At 41.9% G+C, this 15,871-nt stretch overlaps 1 protein-coding gene across 7 annotated transcripts in view; it reads right to left on the bottom strand.

Moving 5' to 3' along the window:
• LOC115465822 (utrophin-like) overlaps positions 1-15,871 on the bottom strand; it is a 1,296,369-nt gene that overhangs the window by 910,804 nt on the left and 369,694 nt on the right. For all 7 annotated transcript variants that reach the window (XM_030196568.1, XM_030196575.1, XM_030196573.1 and 4 more), the window contains 5 exons: positions 11,632-11,787; positions 7,262-7,432; positions 2,238-2,414; positions 1,561-1,695; positions 102-251 (listed from right to left, as the gene is read on the bottom strand). In XM_030196568.1, coding sequence (XP_030052428.1) covers positions 102-251; positions 1,561-1,695; positions 2,238-2,414; positions 7,262-7,432; positions 11,632-11,787 — 789 coding nt within the window. The remainder of the gene's footprint in view (positions 1-101; positions 252-1,560; positions 1,696-2,237; positions 2,415-7,261; positions 7,433-11,631; positions 11,788-15,871) is intronic.

Here is a 15,871-nt window from a genome sequence, read left to right as displayed (position 1 = left end):
ACTTGTGACCTGGACTGGCTTCTGCTACAGGCAGAATCCTAGGCATGACTAGAAAACCATCTGGACAACCTGCCTCCATTCATCCCCATTCCACTTCTTACCAAATGACTCAGCTCTTCATAATGGGCATTAAAGGCCTCCAGTTTTTCACTGATGATGTCATCTAGAATCCCACCATCAATCAGCGTTTGACCAAGTTCACGTATCTGAGTTCTATTATCTGCTGGATGCCGCAGGACAGACTCGAGAGACTACATGAAATGGACAAAAAATAAAATAGTTAGCTGATCTTGGTTTTTGTTTTTGTTTTTTAAACACCCACTATTTCTTCTTTAATAATGGTAATCAGTGACCATCACTTCAGTTAAAGAAGCACATTATCAGCAGATTAAAAAGAAAAAACTACAGGGATAGCAATGTAGGTTCTGCATAATTGAATCAATGTTCCCATTTTAAGATAAAATTGCAAATACTACAAATCTAAATGGAATAACTGAGTGTAGTACACGTAAATTGATTGACCTCATAATGTAGGGGATACAGGAGAACATATAATTTAGATATGACCTGTCATCTTCTCACTGAACATCAATACTATTTGGCTGCACTTCAAACACATGATTAATTTCACTTGTTAACTCTCATGGCCACCTTCAGTTCCAAGGAATGTTCACAGCCAAAAAGCATTCCAGATGGATTCCAAACTACAGAATACTCATAGTGGCAAAGGACCTAAAGAACAGCAAATTGAATGAGCTCAAGAATTCTCCACATATGTTGTTAATGGGCTCCCGAGACCAGATAGTGCCCTCAAGTAGCCTATGCAGAAGGAATCAGAGTGAGCTTCAATACTTATACACAACATCATTACTGGATGGTTCTTATGCTTAACTAATGAAAAGTACCACAGCCTACAGGAGAAAGTTGTGGGCAACCTGGTAATTCAGGGAAAGTAGCACTGCCATGTGGATAATCACTAAGACAGGTCCTCTGCACTCCAGGTAGGTTGGGGATGGGTATGCTGCAGAGGCAGGATTCACAATAACCTGGGAGTCGTTAATCAAGGTGACACCTAATTACCAGATGCAGGGTTCTGGAAGAAGCTTCAGTGCAAGACTCCCAGTCTCAGGACCAATGCTGCAGTGGCCACACAAGGAAAAGTGGAAGGGTGGGTTCTCTTAATAATAAATGTTTCCATTGTTCAACATTTTTTTTGGTCCTCCTTTCTCCTGTTTTTACCCAGTTCATTTGGAACCAGCTTTTTGTTTCTCGTACGATTCCAAAAGAGCTGGCTAAAAACAGGAGAAAGGAGGAAACTGCTGGACCAAAAAAATGATGAACAATGGAAACATGGTATTACCTTGAATACCTTGGCTCTGCATCACTGTTTATTAGGTCAGCAGGATATATATATATATATATATATATATATATATATATATATATATATATATATATATATATATATATATTATATATATATATATATATTTATTTATTTATTTATTTATTTTAAGAACATTAAATGCTACAACTACATCATTTGATTGATTGAAATACCTCTAGTGCTTCACTGACAGTATCTGCTCTGTCTGGCAAGTTATCACAGTTTTGCATTTTTTCCTCCAATGTGTTTAACCAGTTGGTCTCTACATCCAAATACTGAAGCAACTCAATCCAACAAGACCATACTTCCTAAGAGGAAACAGAAAAGCAGCAAGGTTATCCCACCCCATACATCTGAGAGACTTCCTACCTTATATTTTTGCTCTCTGTATTAGAAAGAAGTATACAACATTCTTAGACAAACATGGATTCAAGGACACATGTTCATGCTGTGGAGGGAGTCACCACGGCAATCACCTGTCCAAGACAAAGAAATGTTTAATCCACCTGTCCCACTGCCTTCCCTTCCCAAAGTCCTAGTTTCTGTTGTTCTTATTTACACACAGCACTCAACTCCCAATAAACCCAAACGAGAAACAACTTATAAAATCCAAGGTGCCCCATGAAACTCCTCTATTAAAGAATGCAAGTTTTGTACATGCTAGTGGTATGATACTCTGCAGTCAAGAGAGTAGCAAGCTGAGATATTACAAATGGCAGAGTAAAACTCTAAATCAGTTTATTGCAGAAGTTCCTTGGAGATCAACAAGCTATTTGAAGAAACAGTAAGCTTTCAGCTTCTGAAATATCAAGCACAAATACTGCATATTTCCTCTCTCATTTTCCAATACCTCAAGAGTGTGGCATTTTCCGCGGATTCTGTTGCAGAGATGTTGGTAGTTCTCCAACACTTCATTAAGTTTGGGCGTCAAATCCTGGCCACCAGATGGCACAGCTGCCAACACCTTGATATTGTCTTTCAGGATCTTCACTCTCACCTCCTTCTGCAGCACATCCTCTCTTGCTCTCTGTGAAAGAAATATTCTAGTTTACGCTTAGTTTTAACTCAGCCTCATCACACACCCATGTTTCTAGTGACATGGTTAGAGAAATACAGTCTTAATACTATGGATTTAGCACTTGACCCATCAAACGTTCTCTCTCCCATTTTATGCCCGATGCTGGTGATGGGGGTGAAATGGGGGATAAGGAAGAAAGGTAAGCCTTCAATCAAACAAGCTTTTATTAAAGCAGCCAGAAAGCATACGTTTACAAATATGAGTAACTCACATTAAAATGTAAGCCACATTGAGCCTGCAAAAAGGTGGGAAAATGTGGGATACAAATGCAACAAATAAATAAATAAATAAATAAATAAATAAAAGCAGTAATGCTATTTAGTCATGCTATTTAGAAACAAAACCCTACATATTCTGTTCTTGTAGGCTTCTGCAGCTGGCATCATGATTGTTGCAGTTGTCCGGGTCTTGCCACATCTAAGTAGAACCGACATTTCACCCATTGTGATAAATTGGGATAATGTTCTCTGAACCATCAGTAATTGGGTGCTAACAACCAATTGTTAATGTTAATTGCCACATTAAAATTTGCATGCATACCTGGATGCGCGTTATTCTATAAGGCACAGCATTTAACTCCCATGGCACGTTTCTCAAATGGGGTGTGGTCATGGCCATGTCAGGGGCATTATGAAAAGTTGTGCATGGAATTACAGAATACTGCTTAAATTCACCTAACTTGGGCGCCAGCATTTACACCTGGTTTCAGCAGGTGTAAGTCCGGTGCAGCAGTACCCAAAAGTTAGATGTGGGATTCGCAGAAATGCTATACTATATAAGGTGCACACACTTTACAGAATAGCGCTTGGCGCTGAATTTTTTGGCGCCATTAATTTTATTCTCTCCTATAGGGTTAATTTTAAAAGGCATTGTCACATGCAAAACAGTTTATTATGCACTGCTTTGACTATATGCACTATGCCCAAGCAGTCTATGTGCCTGTATCTGACTTGATCAAAGGCATTTCTGAGGGGCAACAGTATTTGCACACATGCATGGATAGGAAAGGGCGGAGGGAGATGGGGCGATCGTTGGAAGGACAGGTAGGGTCCAATGAAGGTTTTTTGAGGAGTGGTATAGCTACGGTATGTTTCAAGGCATCAGGAACAGTTGCAGTGGAAATTGAAAGATTGCAGATATGACAGATAGAAGGGATGACAGTAAGAGAGACAGTGCTGAGTAGATGGCTGGGAACAGGATCAGAGGAGCAGGTAATCAGTTTGGAGGAGGAAAGAAAATGTGAAGTCTCCTCTTCAGTAATTTCTGTAAAGGAGGCAGGGGTTGAAGGAAGGTTGACAGAATGGACTTGGGGAAGGAGAGGTAGAGGTGACTTGGTTAAGAACTCAAGGTTAATCTTGTGAACCCTATCATGAAAGTACTCAGTCAGAGTCTGGAAAGAAAATGAAGGGGAGGTTGGAGGTGAAGGCACTTTGAGGAGAGAGTTCAGTGTGGCAGAGACATCGAGGGTTTGAGCCGAAAGAGTTTGTGAACTGGATCTAGTAGTCCTGTTTAGCAAGTGAAAGAGCAGACTGGAAGGAGGTCAATAAGAATTTGAAATGTACGAGTCAGCATGGGCACGGGATTTCAGCCAAAGGCATTTAGCAGGTAGGGCACAGGAACGTAGGTAGCAGAATCTAGAGGTCAGCCAAGGCTGGGGTTTGGTACACTTTACAGAATGGGGAATGGGAAAAGCGAAAGTATCCAGAGCAGAGGAGAGAATAATATTATAGGAAGCGACAGCCTCATTGACAGACTTGGATAACACAGTGGTTGAGAAGAGGGATGAAACACTGGTGGAGAAAGTGCAAGAGTCAATAGCATGTAGATTCCTAAATGTATTGGTGGAGTCTGGACGGGATTTGGGGGGAGGGTAAGTGTGAAAGTTATCAGAAGATGGTCAGAGAGGGGAAGAACTAAGGTGCAGAAACTGCAGAGTGAGCAGTTGGAAAAGAATACCAGATCAAGACAGTGGAGCACAGTTGAAGACTGAAAGAGGATGTTAAAGCAAGAAAATGAGAAGTATTAAGAGTCGGAGGGATCATTAACATGAATGTTAAAATCCACAAGAATGAGGGAAGGAGATGAAGGTTCAAGAAAGAAGGAAAGCCAGGAGTCAAAGTCAGTGGGGGGTCAATAAATGACTGCTACTTGAAAAGAAAGAGGAGTGAATAGATGGATGGAGTGGACTTCAAAGGAAGAAAAGAAGTAAAACTGAGGTGAAAGAGGAGGTTCAAAACTTCAAGAGGGTGAGAGTAGTAACTCTACACCACCACCGTGGCCAACCGGGCGAGGAGTATGGAAGAAAAGGTAATCTCCATGTCATAGGGCTACAGCAAAAGCAGAATCTTCAGGGCAAAGCCAAGCCTCAGTTAGGGCAAGCAGATGGAAAGTATGAGAGATAAAGAGGTTATGGATGTAGGAAAGTTTGGTGGAGACAGATCAGACAATTCTACAGAGCACATAAGAAAGGCAGAGAAGAAGGGGAGAGGAGAGAAACAGAAATTAGATTGGAGACATCACGATGCGACATGCACGAATAGGATGAGAGCTGATGTGGAGGACCAGGATTGGGATTGATATCCCCAGTGGACAGCAGAAGGAGCAAGAGAGCACAGGGAAGAGAAGGACAGCGGCGATCAGGGAAGACAAAGCCGTAGCGGAGAGATTAAATGAATTCTTTGCTTCGGTCTTCACCGAGGAAGATTTGGGTGGGATACCGGTGCAGGAAATGGTATTCGAAGCTGACGAGTCGGAGAAACTTAATGAATTCTCTGTAAACCTGGAGGATATAATGGGGCAGTTCTACAAACTGAAGAGTAGCAAATCTCCTGGACTGGATGGTATTCATCCCAGATTACTGATAGAACTGAAAAATGAGCTTGCGCGGAGCTATTGTTAGAAATATTTAAATTATCCTTAAAATCGAGCGTGGTACTGGAAGACTGGAGGGTGGCCAATGTAACGCCGATTTTTTAAAAAGGTTCCAGAGGAGATCCGGAAAATTATAGACCGGTGAGTCTGACGTCGGTGCCAAGCAAAATGGTACAGACTATTATTAAGAACAAAATTACAGAGCATATTCAAAAGCATGGATTAATGAGACAAAGTCAACATGGATTTAGTGAAGGGAAATCTTGCCTCACCAATCTACTACATTTCTTTGAAGGGGTGAACAAACATGTGGATAAAGGTGAGCCGGTTGATATTGTGTATCTGGATTTTCAGAAGGCGTTTGACAAAGTACCTCATGAAAGACTCCAGAGGAAATTGGAGAGTCATGGGATAGGAGGTAGTGTTCTATTGTGGATTAAAAACTGGATAAAAGATAGACGAAGTAGGGTTAAATGGTCAGTATTCTCAATGGAGAAGGGTAGTTAGTGGAGCTCCCCAGGGCTCTGTGCTGGGACCGCTACTTTTTAACATATTTATAAATGACCTAGAGATGGGAGTAACTAGTGAGGTAATTAAATTTGCTGATGACACAAAGTTAGTCGTTAAATCGCGGGAGGATTGTGAAAAATTACAAGAGGACCTTACGAGACTGGGAGGCATATTTTCAAAGCACTGAGCCTTCCAAAGTTCTATAGGTTTCTATGGAACTTTGGAAGGCTAAGTGCTTTGAAAATATGCCTCATGGCATCTAAATGGCAGATGACGTTTAATGTGAGCAAGTGCAAAGTGATGCATGTGGGAAAGAGGAACCCGAATTATAGCTACGTCATGCAAGGCTCCACGTTAGGTGTCACTGACCAAGAAAGGGATCTAGGTGTCGTCATTGATGGTACGTTGAAACCTTCTGCTCAGTGTGCTGCTGCGGCTAAGAAAGCAAATAGAATGTTAGGTATTATTAGGAAAGGAATGGAAAGCAAAAATGAGGATGTTATAATGCCTTTGTATCGCTCCATGGTGCCACCGCACCTCGAATATTGTGTTCAATTCTGGTCGCCGCACCTCAAAAAAGATATAGTGGAATTAGAACAGGTGCAGAGAAGGGTGACAAAAATGATAAAGGGGATGGGACGACTTCCCTATGAGGAAAGGCTAAAGCGGCTAGGGCTCTTCAGCTTGGAGAAAAGGCGGCTGAGGGGAGATATGATACAGGTCTATAAAATAATGAATGGAGTTGAACGGGTAGATGTGAAGCGTCTTGTTTACGCTTTCCAAAAATACTAGGACTAGGGGGCATGCAATGAAGCTACAATGTAGTAAATTTAAAACGAATCGGAGAAAATCTTTCTTCACTCAACGTGTAATTAAACTCTGGAATTCGTTGCCAGAGAATGTGGTAAAGGCGGTTAGCTTAGTGGAGTTTTAAAAAGGTTTGGACGACTTCCTAAAGCAAAAGTCCATAGACCATTATTAAATGGACTTGGGGAAAATCCACGATTTCTGGGATAAGCAGTATAAAATGTTTTGTACTTTTTGGGGATATTGCCAGGTATTTGTGGCCTGAATTGGCCACTGTTGGAAACAGGATGCTGGGCCTGATGGACCTTTGGTCTTTCCCAGTATGGCAATACTTATGTATAGTAAGCTCCCCAGCTGTAAAACTGACATCTAACATAGTAACATAGTAAATGACAGCAGATAAAGACCTGAACGGTCCATTCAGTCCGCCCAACAGTCACACTCATTATCAATTCATGATTAAATCAACAATGAACGTGATATGATATACTTGATCATGGTCTTTCTTTGGTGTTTCTGGGACATAGAATGTAGAAGTGCACCCGGACTTATGTTCCTAAAATAACAAAATAAAGGAGTTAGTGGATTTGTACATGTAGTTCACTTACCCTCATTTCCTCCACAGCATTCTCCAGCTCTTCTGAAGACTTATATTCAAAATCTTTCTCTAAATACTCTTCCTCAGCCTGCGTCATCCATTCTTGCATTTCTTCCAGATCTTTTTTCAAGTTTAAAGCTTTTTCTTGACTTTCTGACATCCTATTCTTGTGAATAAGAACCTAGAAAGAGCCACAGAACACTTTTATTCTTTGATTTGCCACCACATTTCTTCATTAAGTTACTACGATTTATGTTGATGTGATGTAAACATTGCTGTTTGCGGGGGCTGCAGATACCCTTTGGTGAACCTAAGGAAGGGAAAAGCCAGTTCTTAGCCATCCCATTAACACTAGTCTCATTCTGGCCTCGATGCTCAAAGATTACCTTGCTTGCAACGTTTGATTTCGACTAGTTGTAGCTGGTCTAGCGTGCATGTTATTCAGTATCTAATGCACAAAGGGGTCCTGGTTGCTTTTATTGTTCGCTCTAGCAGCTACAGATAATCCTACGCAGATGTATTACAAGCTCATTAGTATTAAAATGAGCATTCTGTGCGAAGCAGAGAAAGGAGCACCTACCTTTAAAATTCAAAATGTTCTAGCAGCTCTGGAGCTGTCATTGCATGAGGACGACTTCTCGGTGGAGCAGTCTGCTTGTATTTTTTTTTAATAGTATCACATTTTTTTTAATAGTATCTGTATGTGCATGTGAAATGTGCTATGTGCCGGTATTCATTCATTTGAGAATGTATATATCGCTTAGACCTAAGCAATTTACAGCGTCACTTAACAGGTACTAGGTCTGTCCCTATTGGGCACACAATCTAGGTAGTACACTGTACTACTGTTGTACCTAGGGCAACAGAGGGTTAAGTGACTTGCCCAGGGTCACAAGGAGCTACAGAGGGAAATGAAACTGGTTCCCTAGAATCTCAACCCACTGCCGACCATCAAGCAGCAGCTGGAATTGAACCCAGTTCCCCAGGTCTGTAACACGCTACACTAGCCATTAGGCCATTCCTTCACTGCTACAGGTGTCCCACACTTAGCAGTGTTAAAAAGGTGTTGTGGAACATTTAATAGTGTCTGCACGTGTCTGTGAAATCCCGTGTACCATGTGCATGTAATATATGTGTGTGTGTCCTTCATGTAACAACAGTGTTAAAAAGTTGTCATGGAAAAAGAAAAAATCCATGGGATGTCACTAAATGCACGCCTACAAAGTCGTCGTCACCTTTTATTTCCCCTGGGCATGCATAGAACATCAGTGCATTCCACAAAACTGTTCTGCGCATGATGTAGGCGTTTTTCCTACTGAGCTGCATGCAATTTCCTCACATCTCATTTGCATGCAATTTCCTTGTATCGATTGATGTTTCAAAATCGGTAAGTTCAACTGCAGATACAGATGCACTCTGTATTTAATGGCAACTTTTGAGCATCGGAGCCTCAGTTTTTTACCTGAATGAACCCTCAAATCAGTTACATTGACTTCAAATTTGCTCTTGGGGTGCAATGGAGCAGGTACTGAACAGATACACATACAGGAGCTTTTTAAAAAAAAAATATTAGGCGGCATTATACACATGAAGGGTATAACAGAATGCCTAATAAGAGCATATTCTGTAAAGGAAAGTGGGTGTCTACAAGATAAATCTGCACACTGTACTGAAGCACAACCATGTACACCAGTCACAGAACCAGTGTAAATGTGGACATCTAAATGCCACAGATACACATCTTAGTGTTCCATAAGGCAAGCAGGCTCTACCAATCTCTACATCCACCTTTAAAATACACACTATGCAAGATATGTGCATGTTTTCAGAAGAACGCTTAGTGAGAATTTGGCATGTAGCACATATAAGCACATGTATGCACGAACATCTTAGCCCCTTTTTCATCAAATTGCCCCCCCCATGCTATACATAAACCCTAGGTTCTATAATCGAGCGCCTAGATGTAAGCACTGTTTGCATGCTAAGATTACGCTCATTTTTAGAAGCAAATGGCCTAAAAAAAGTCCATTTGCCAAAAACATCCAAATTGCAATATTCAAAAGTCAGAATTTGGACGTTTTACACTGCAGTTTGTCCAAATAGCAAGGGGGCGTGTTGGAGGCATGTTGGGGGCGTGTTTTAGGCAGGACCAAAATTAGGACGTCTTTCAGAGATAATGGAATGGGAAGAAACGTCCAGGGTAAAATAGGACGATGTTTTTGTCTAGAACTGTTTCAAATCATGTCCAGGGTACAAAATGTTGCCCTGATTGAGCAGCTGACCACTGGAGGGATGAAGGCATAACCCCTCCATCTCCCAGTGATTACTGACCCCCTCCCACTCCCCCAGATGTGAAAGTGGCAGTGGATGTTAGGCTGTATTTCAGGTATTATGGCCATTCCTAATAGAGCAGCAAGCAAGTGTAAAGAATAGCCTAGTGGTCAATGCAGTGGACTTTGAACAATGGGACCCAGGTGTAACTCCCACTTTAACTCTTATTTCTGTAAAAACACGTGAACCCTTCTGGAACACAAAAATACCTACCTACTGTACCTGAATTTATAAGACACCTGTACCTAGGGTGGGGCGTTCCGTCCCAGGTACCGGCAGCAAGAGAATGCATGCACCAGGCGTGTGGCTGTCACTTCTGCCGGTCCCCTGCCCCAGAACAAGAAGCTGATATCAAAAGGAGCAGGGAATTGGTAGAGCTGACAGCCACATGCTTGCTTTGCTTACACCCTTGCTTGGAGGAGGGGGTGTGCTCCGCCATAGATGCCATATAAGGTAGGTACGCTGCTAGTGTATCTTTAGGTACAGTATGTTTTTAATCTGTTCCTGGAGGGCTCATAGTAACATATGAATGAATTAAGGTGAGATTTGTACCTGGGTCCCATTGTTTCAAGTCCACTTCACTGACCAGTAGGTTGCCCCTATCCTCTGCAGGGACATCTGTGTGGCCATTTTTGTACAAATGATGCCAGATGGACGTTTTTGTGCCTGCTTTTTCAGCGTTCGTACTTTGGATGTTTCATTATGGAAAATGACTGTTCATTTTGGACGTTTTCAGCGCAAGAATGTCGCGTATTCTCGAACAGTGAATCGTAACATTTTTCCAGTTTGGAAACAGCTGCGAGATGGATTTTTTTTGGATGCTATGAGCAAGACGTCCCAAATCCAATCTGGACATTCTTTTGAAAATGCTGCCCCTGTGTGCAGTGCACACTCAGAGGTATTCTAGAATGTGGCCAAATAACCTTTCATGTTTTTTGTATTCTATAGCAATAGTTACAACCCGCCCTCCTTTTTTTTTTTTTTTTAATGTCATAGCACACCCAGCACTGGGCTCACACTTATGGCAAACCAACACCTTCACCTTCTGTAGTGGACTTTGATTCCGGGGAACTGAGTTCGATTCCCACTGCAGCTCCTTGTGACTCTGGGCAAGTCACTTAACCCTCCATTGCCCCTGGTACAAAATAAGTACCTGAATATATGTAAACCGCTTTGAATGTAGTTGCAAAAACCTCAGAAAGGCGGTATATCAAGTCCCATTTCCCTTCTCCGCCCACGTCCTGACATTATCCAACACCCCAACATCAAAGGAAACACACTGTATATGAGCAGGTTATTAAGTAAGAATGATGGATTCACAGAAAAGAATAAAGAAATGAAAGAGTAACAAAGTGAAAAAGAAAGATGTTATTTGGGTGCCCTTTTACTAAGCTGCATTAGGGCTAATGAATGCCTAACGAAGCTTAAAATGGCATACTGTGGGATGCACTCAAGTGTCCTTCAGTAACTGCCAAAGCGCACTGCAAATGTGCGCTAAAACATATATCTTTTGAAGCGGCATGTCTGTGGGGGGGTGGGTGTGGAGAGTAGGCATGCCTGTGCTAGCCAGTTAGCACAGCTACATTAATAACGTTAACTGAAAACTGCGTAAGCCCTTACTACTTAGAAAATGGGTGGTAGTAAGTGCTCATGAGGTAATTTTTCGAAAAGGCAGTGAGCTAATGACAACATTAGCACATTTGGAATTAATACAACAAATAGAAAATCAGCTTATTTTATGGCTGTGGTAAAAATGGCCTTAGCATGTGGGAAAATCCCCGTAAGGGCACACTAAAGTCACTTTTTACTGCAGCTTGGTAAAAGGACCCCTTGGTTAGCATTCCACCATAAATTAAGCTCAGATAAGGAAATGTTATAAGGGTCTAAAAGCAGCTCAACGCAAAATCTCAGTGTGTACAGGTTATGCAAAAAGAAATAATTCTTGCACAATGATTCCACTGTATATATGGAGGTGGATAATTTATCATACTTTAGTTGTCATCTTTATGAACCAGCCTGTCAGAGTGCAAGCACAGTTTGTTGGCTGACCTGTTCACTCAGCTTCTCCCATGATGTCTGGTGCTCAGCCAGCCTCTGCTGCAGCCAGGTATTCAGCTCAGGAACAGGATGCTTTCTGCAGGCAGCTTCAATCTCTTTCATCTTCTTCAATGAAGACTCAATCATTTCCATGTTGTTGAAGAGCAGCTGCAGACATTGCAGAGAAAGGCACATTTAAAAACTGATCTATTTGGCCCAAACATTAAAGGGCCATTTATGTCAATTCTAGCCACAAACCCCCTCCCCCAACACACTATTAGAAGTAATTTATTAAGGCTGCAAATTAAAGTTGTTAATAACGTAATTAATCCGTTAAAATTTTTAACGTAATTAACTGAGTTGCAGTCACACAAGCCCCAGCTGTCACCTTTCAGTTTTCTCAGCTGCACTCCTTCCGGTGTCACATCAGCAAGTCATGCTAACCTGCTTTCAATTCATGTGTGCTTTGCATATCAGAATTGAAATCAAACCAAGAGCCACGGGCTGCTGTGACTTAGAAGGAATACAGCTCTGTCATCCTAACCCCCACTGAATTCACGAAAGACGCTAACAGCCACTGCCGAAACTCAAAGAGACTGCTGCCGCCATGTCTCACCTTTGAGAGGTGAGAAGGGAGAGAGAAGAATGCTGCAACTCTCAAACCCTCTACAACCCCAGTTTAGCCTCTCTTGTCTCCCCATTGCTAGCCTGAAGCAGCTCTGATCTTCGGCCGAACCCGGGGTGTTCCCCAGCACGTGGCCGCAAGCACTTGTGGGCTTGCAGCTGCCTCTTGCTTCTGACTGCATTTAGTTTCAGCTGTTCTGGCATCTTACAGACAAATGTTGAGCCCTCCAGAGCAGCTGAAACTAAATGCAGGCAGAAGCAAAAAGCAGCCACGAACCCAGAGGTGCTCACGGTAACACGCTGGAGAGCACTCCGGGTCCAGCCAATGATCAGAGCTGCTCCAGGCCACTAATAGAGAGATGAGAGAAGCTAAATAGGAGGGGGGATTAGATGAGAGGGGGCTCAGGCCAGTGACTGGGAAAGGATAGAGGCTATATTACTTTGGGGGGGGGGGGGGAATGAAAGGGAGAGAAGCAAAAGCTACATATTATGGGGGGGGGTGTTGAAAGGGAGAGAAGGAAAAGCTATATACTATGTGAGAGTGGGTGAAAAGGAGAGAGAAGAGGAGGCAGCATTGTTTTAATGTGTTTGCATTTGGTCAATACAATTAATCGTGCGATTAAACTTTGTAATCAACGTGTAGCCCTATAATTTATTAGTACCAACTGGGCTCCCTCTTGGCAGGTGTGACTATTTTTCTCTGCGATCTCCATGTATGTAACATAGTAGGTGACAGCAGAAAAAGACCTGTACGATCCATCCAGTTTGCCCAACAAGATAAACTCATAACTTAGATTGTGAGCCCTCCTGGGACAGAGAAATATCCAGAGTACCTGAATGTAACTCACCTTGAGCTACTACTGAAAAAGGTGTGAGCAAAATGCAAATAAATAAATATCTGTAACTGTAAGGCTTTGCAACAATTTAAATAGATATGAATACCAGTGAGGTCGCCCAGTAACATCTATTCCACTGATAACCAAACTCATGGAAGGCATAGTGACGAAACAACTTAATGAATACCTAAATAAACACTCAATTCTGCACGAATCTCAATCAGGATTTCGGTCAAATCACAGTACCGAAACTGTCCTAGTGCCTGCAATGAACTCATTCAAACAAGCAATTGCAACTCGTAACATACTCCTCCTACAATTCAACATGTCCAGTGCATTTGACATGGTTAATCATGAAATACTATTACACATTCTAGAATACTTCGGAGTAGGAGGCACAATACTCAAATGGTTCAAAGGACTCCTGACTACAAGATCATACCAAGTAACAACGAACACGGACAGATCACCCCCATGGACACCTGAATGTGGAGTCCCCCAAAGATCTCCCCTCTCACCAACCTTATTCAACCTAATGATGACACCTTTAGCCAAACTTCTAGCAAATCAAAACCTCAACCCCTACATATATGCAGATAACGTCACAATTTACATCCCGTTCAAACATGACCTAAATGAAATCACCAACGAGATCAACCAAAGCCTCCAAACAATGCACACATGGGCAGATGCATTCCAACTAAAATTGAATGCAGAAAAAACACAATGTCTTGTACTCACCTCACAACACAAAAATTTTCTCCACCATAATCACACCATACTGTTCTCTTCCAGTCTCACAAAACCTGAAAATTTTTGGAGTCACCATTGATCGAAACCTCACTCTTGATGCCCACGTAAAAAACACGACGAAAAAGATGTTCTACTCCATGTGGAAACTCAAAAGAGTAAAACCGTTCTTCCCGAGATACATCTTCCGTACCCTGGTACAATCAAAGGTAATAAGTCATCTGGACTACTGCAACGCACTGTACGCTGGCTGTAAAGAACAGACTATCAAAAAACTCCAAACTGCCCAAAATACTGCCGCCAGACTCATATTTGGAAAAGCTAAATATGAAAGTGCAAAACCCTTAAGAGAGAAACTGCACTGGCTCCCACTTAAAGAACGCATTGCGTTCAAGATCTGCACGATTGTACACAAAATCATTCACGCAGACGCCCCAATCTACATGCTAAACCTCGTGGACTTACCTCCCAGAAACGCCATAAGATCATCCCGCAAATTTCTCAACCTGCACTTCCCCAGCTGTAAAGGACTAAAATACAAGCTGATGCACGCCACTACCTTCTCTTACATGAGCACGCAGTTATGGAATGCACTACCCACAGACCTGAAAAGAATCGACGAAACAACTATCTTTCGCAAATCTCTGAAGACATATTTCTTCAACAAAGCCTGCAATGAGAACCGATAACCTCACTAATCCTCCTCAGCAACCCACTCAGTTATGAAAGCCCACCTTCCACAACTACCCTAATCACTCCCATTCTTCTTCTATCTTCCTTTCCTTAATCTCTGCACAATACTAGCTGTATCTGATATCCTGGATTGACAATATTAACAAAACTATGTAAGCCACATTGAGCCTGCAAATAGGTGGGAAAATGTGGGATACAAATGCAATAAATAAATAAATTTCTAGACAGCAAGGTTCTTTTTCAAAAGCAGTACTTTATTCCTGCCTATTCTCCACAAACACCATTCTCATTCCGTTTTCTTGGCATATGAGCCTTTGTCCAAATTTGTAGACTTTTTTTAGGCCTTTTAATCTGCAGATTGATTCTTATGCCAGAGACTCTTCACATATGATCAGTGATGATCCTAGGACAGCTAACACTCGGGGCGGATCGCCGATGCGCACCCCCCCCCCCTGGGGTGCAGCACGACACACACACCCCCGGCGCAATGATCCCCCCCCCCCCCCCCCCCGGGTGCATTTTTAGCTGCTGGGAGCAGCCTCTCGGCTCCGCTGGCTCCCTCTGCCCTGGAACAGGAAGTAACCTGTTCCAGGGCAGAGGGAACAGGGAACCAGCGGAACCGACAGGCCACGGCTGCTCTCTGCACCCCTCCAGCAGCGTGCATCCAGGACAGACGGCTCCACCACCCCACCCTTGGTACGCCGCTGCATATGATCAATCTGCTACAGGATTTTGATTGAGACTTGGAGAATATTCTCTTGTTAACACTTGACATAGATTCACTATATACCAACATACCCTAAAAATAGAGGTGTTAGTGATCATTGAAAATGTGCTCAAGAAAAGAATGATATTCTGTAGAGTTCCTAATCACTTCATACTGGTAATTGCTACATTAGCACTTACTCAGAATAACTTATTTTCAAAACAAATATTACCAGCAAATAAAAGGTACAGCTATGAGCTCTTCAATGGCCCCAGATAAAGCCAATTTGCACATCTCCAACTTTGAACAAGTTTTTCTTAAAGATCATCCATTTTGTGCTGTTAGATTTTTTTTTTTTAAACTTTGGAGGGGAAAAACAAATAGGACTGTTTGAATTTTATGAGAGGTTAAAATATACGTGATCCTAATTTGCACTTTAAAATGCAGTACCATGCATACAGTGATCAGAAAAACAGGATATTGTTTTGTTACTACAATTTATTTTAAGAACTTACAGATAAAAACATATATTTACATTTTACTAGTTTGAAAAAAAAAAATTTTAAAAACTAACTTGCCATACTCTTAATTCCTCAGATTGCATAAGTTATTCACAGATTTAAAAGAATTTGATTCTCAGGCT

Source organism: Microcaecilia unicolor, chromosome 3 (assembly GCF_901765095.1).
Source record: "Microcaecilia unicolor chromosome 3, aMicUni1.1, whole genome shotgun sequence".
In the NCBI taxonomy this organism is placed as follows: Eukaryota; Metazoa; Chordata; class Amphibia; order Gymnophiona; family Siphonopidae; genus Microcaecilia; species Microcaecilia unicolor.
The sequence above is the reverse complement of the archived record's forward strand: the minus strand, read 5'-3'. Positions and strand labels throughout refer to the sequence as shown.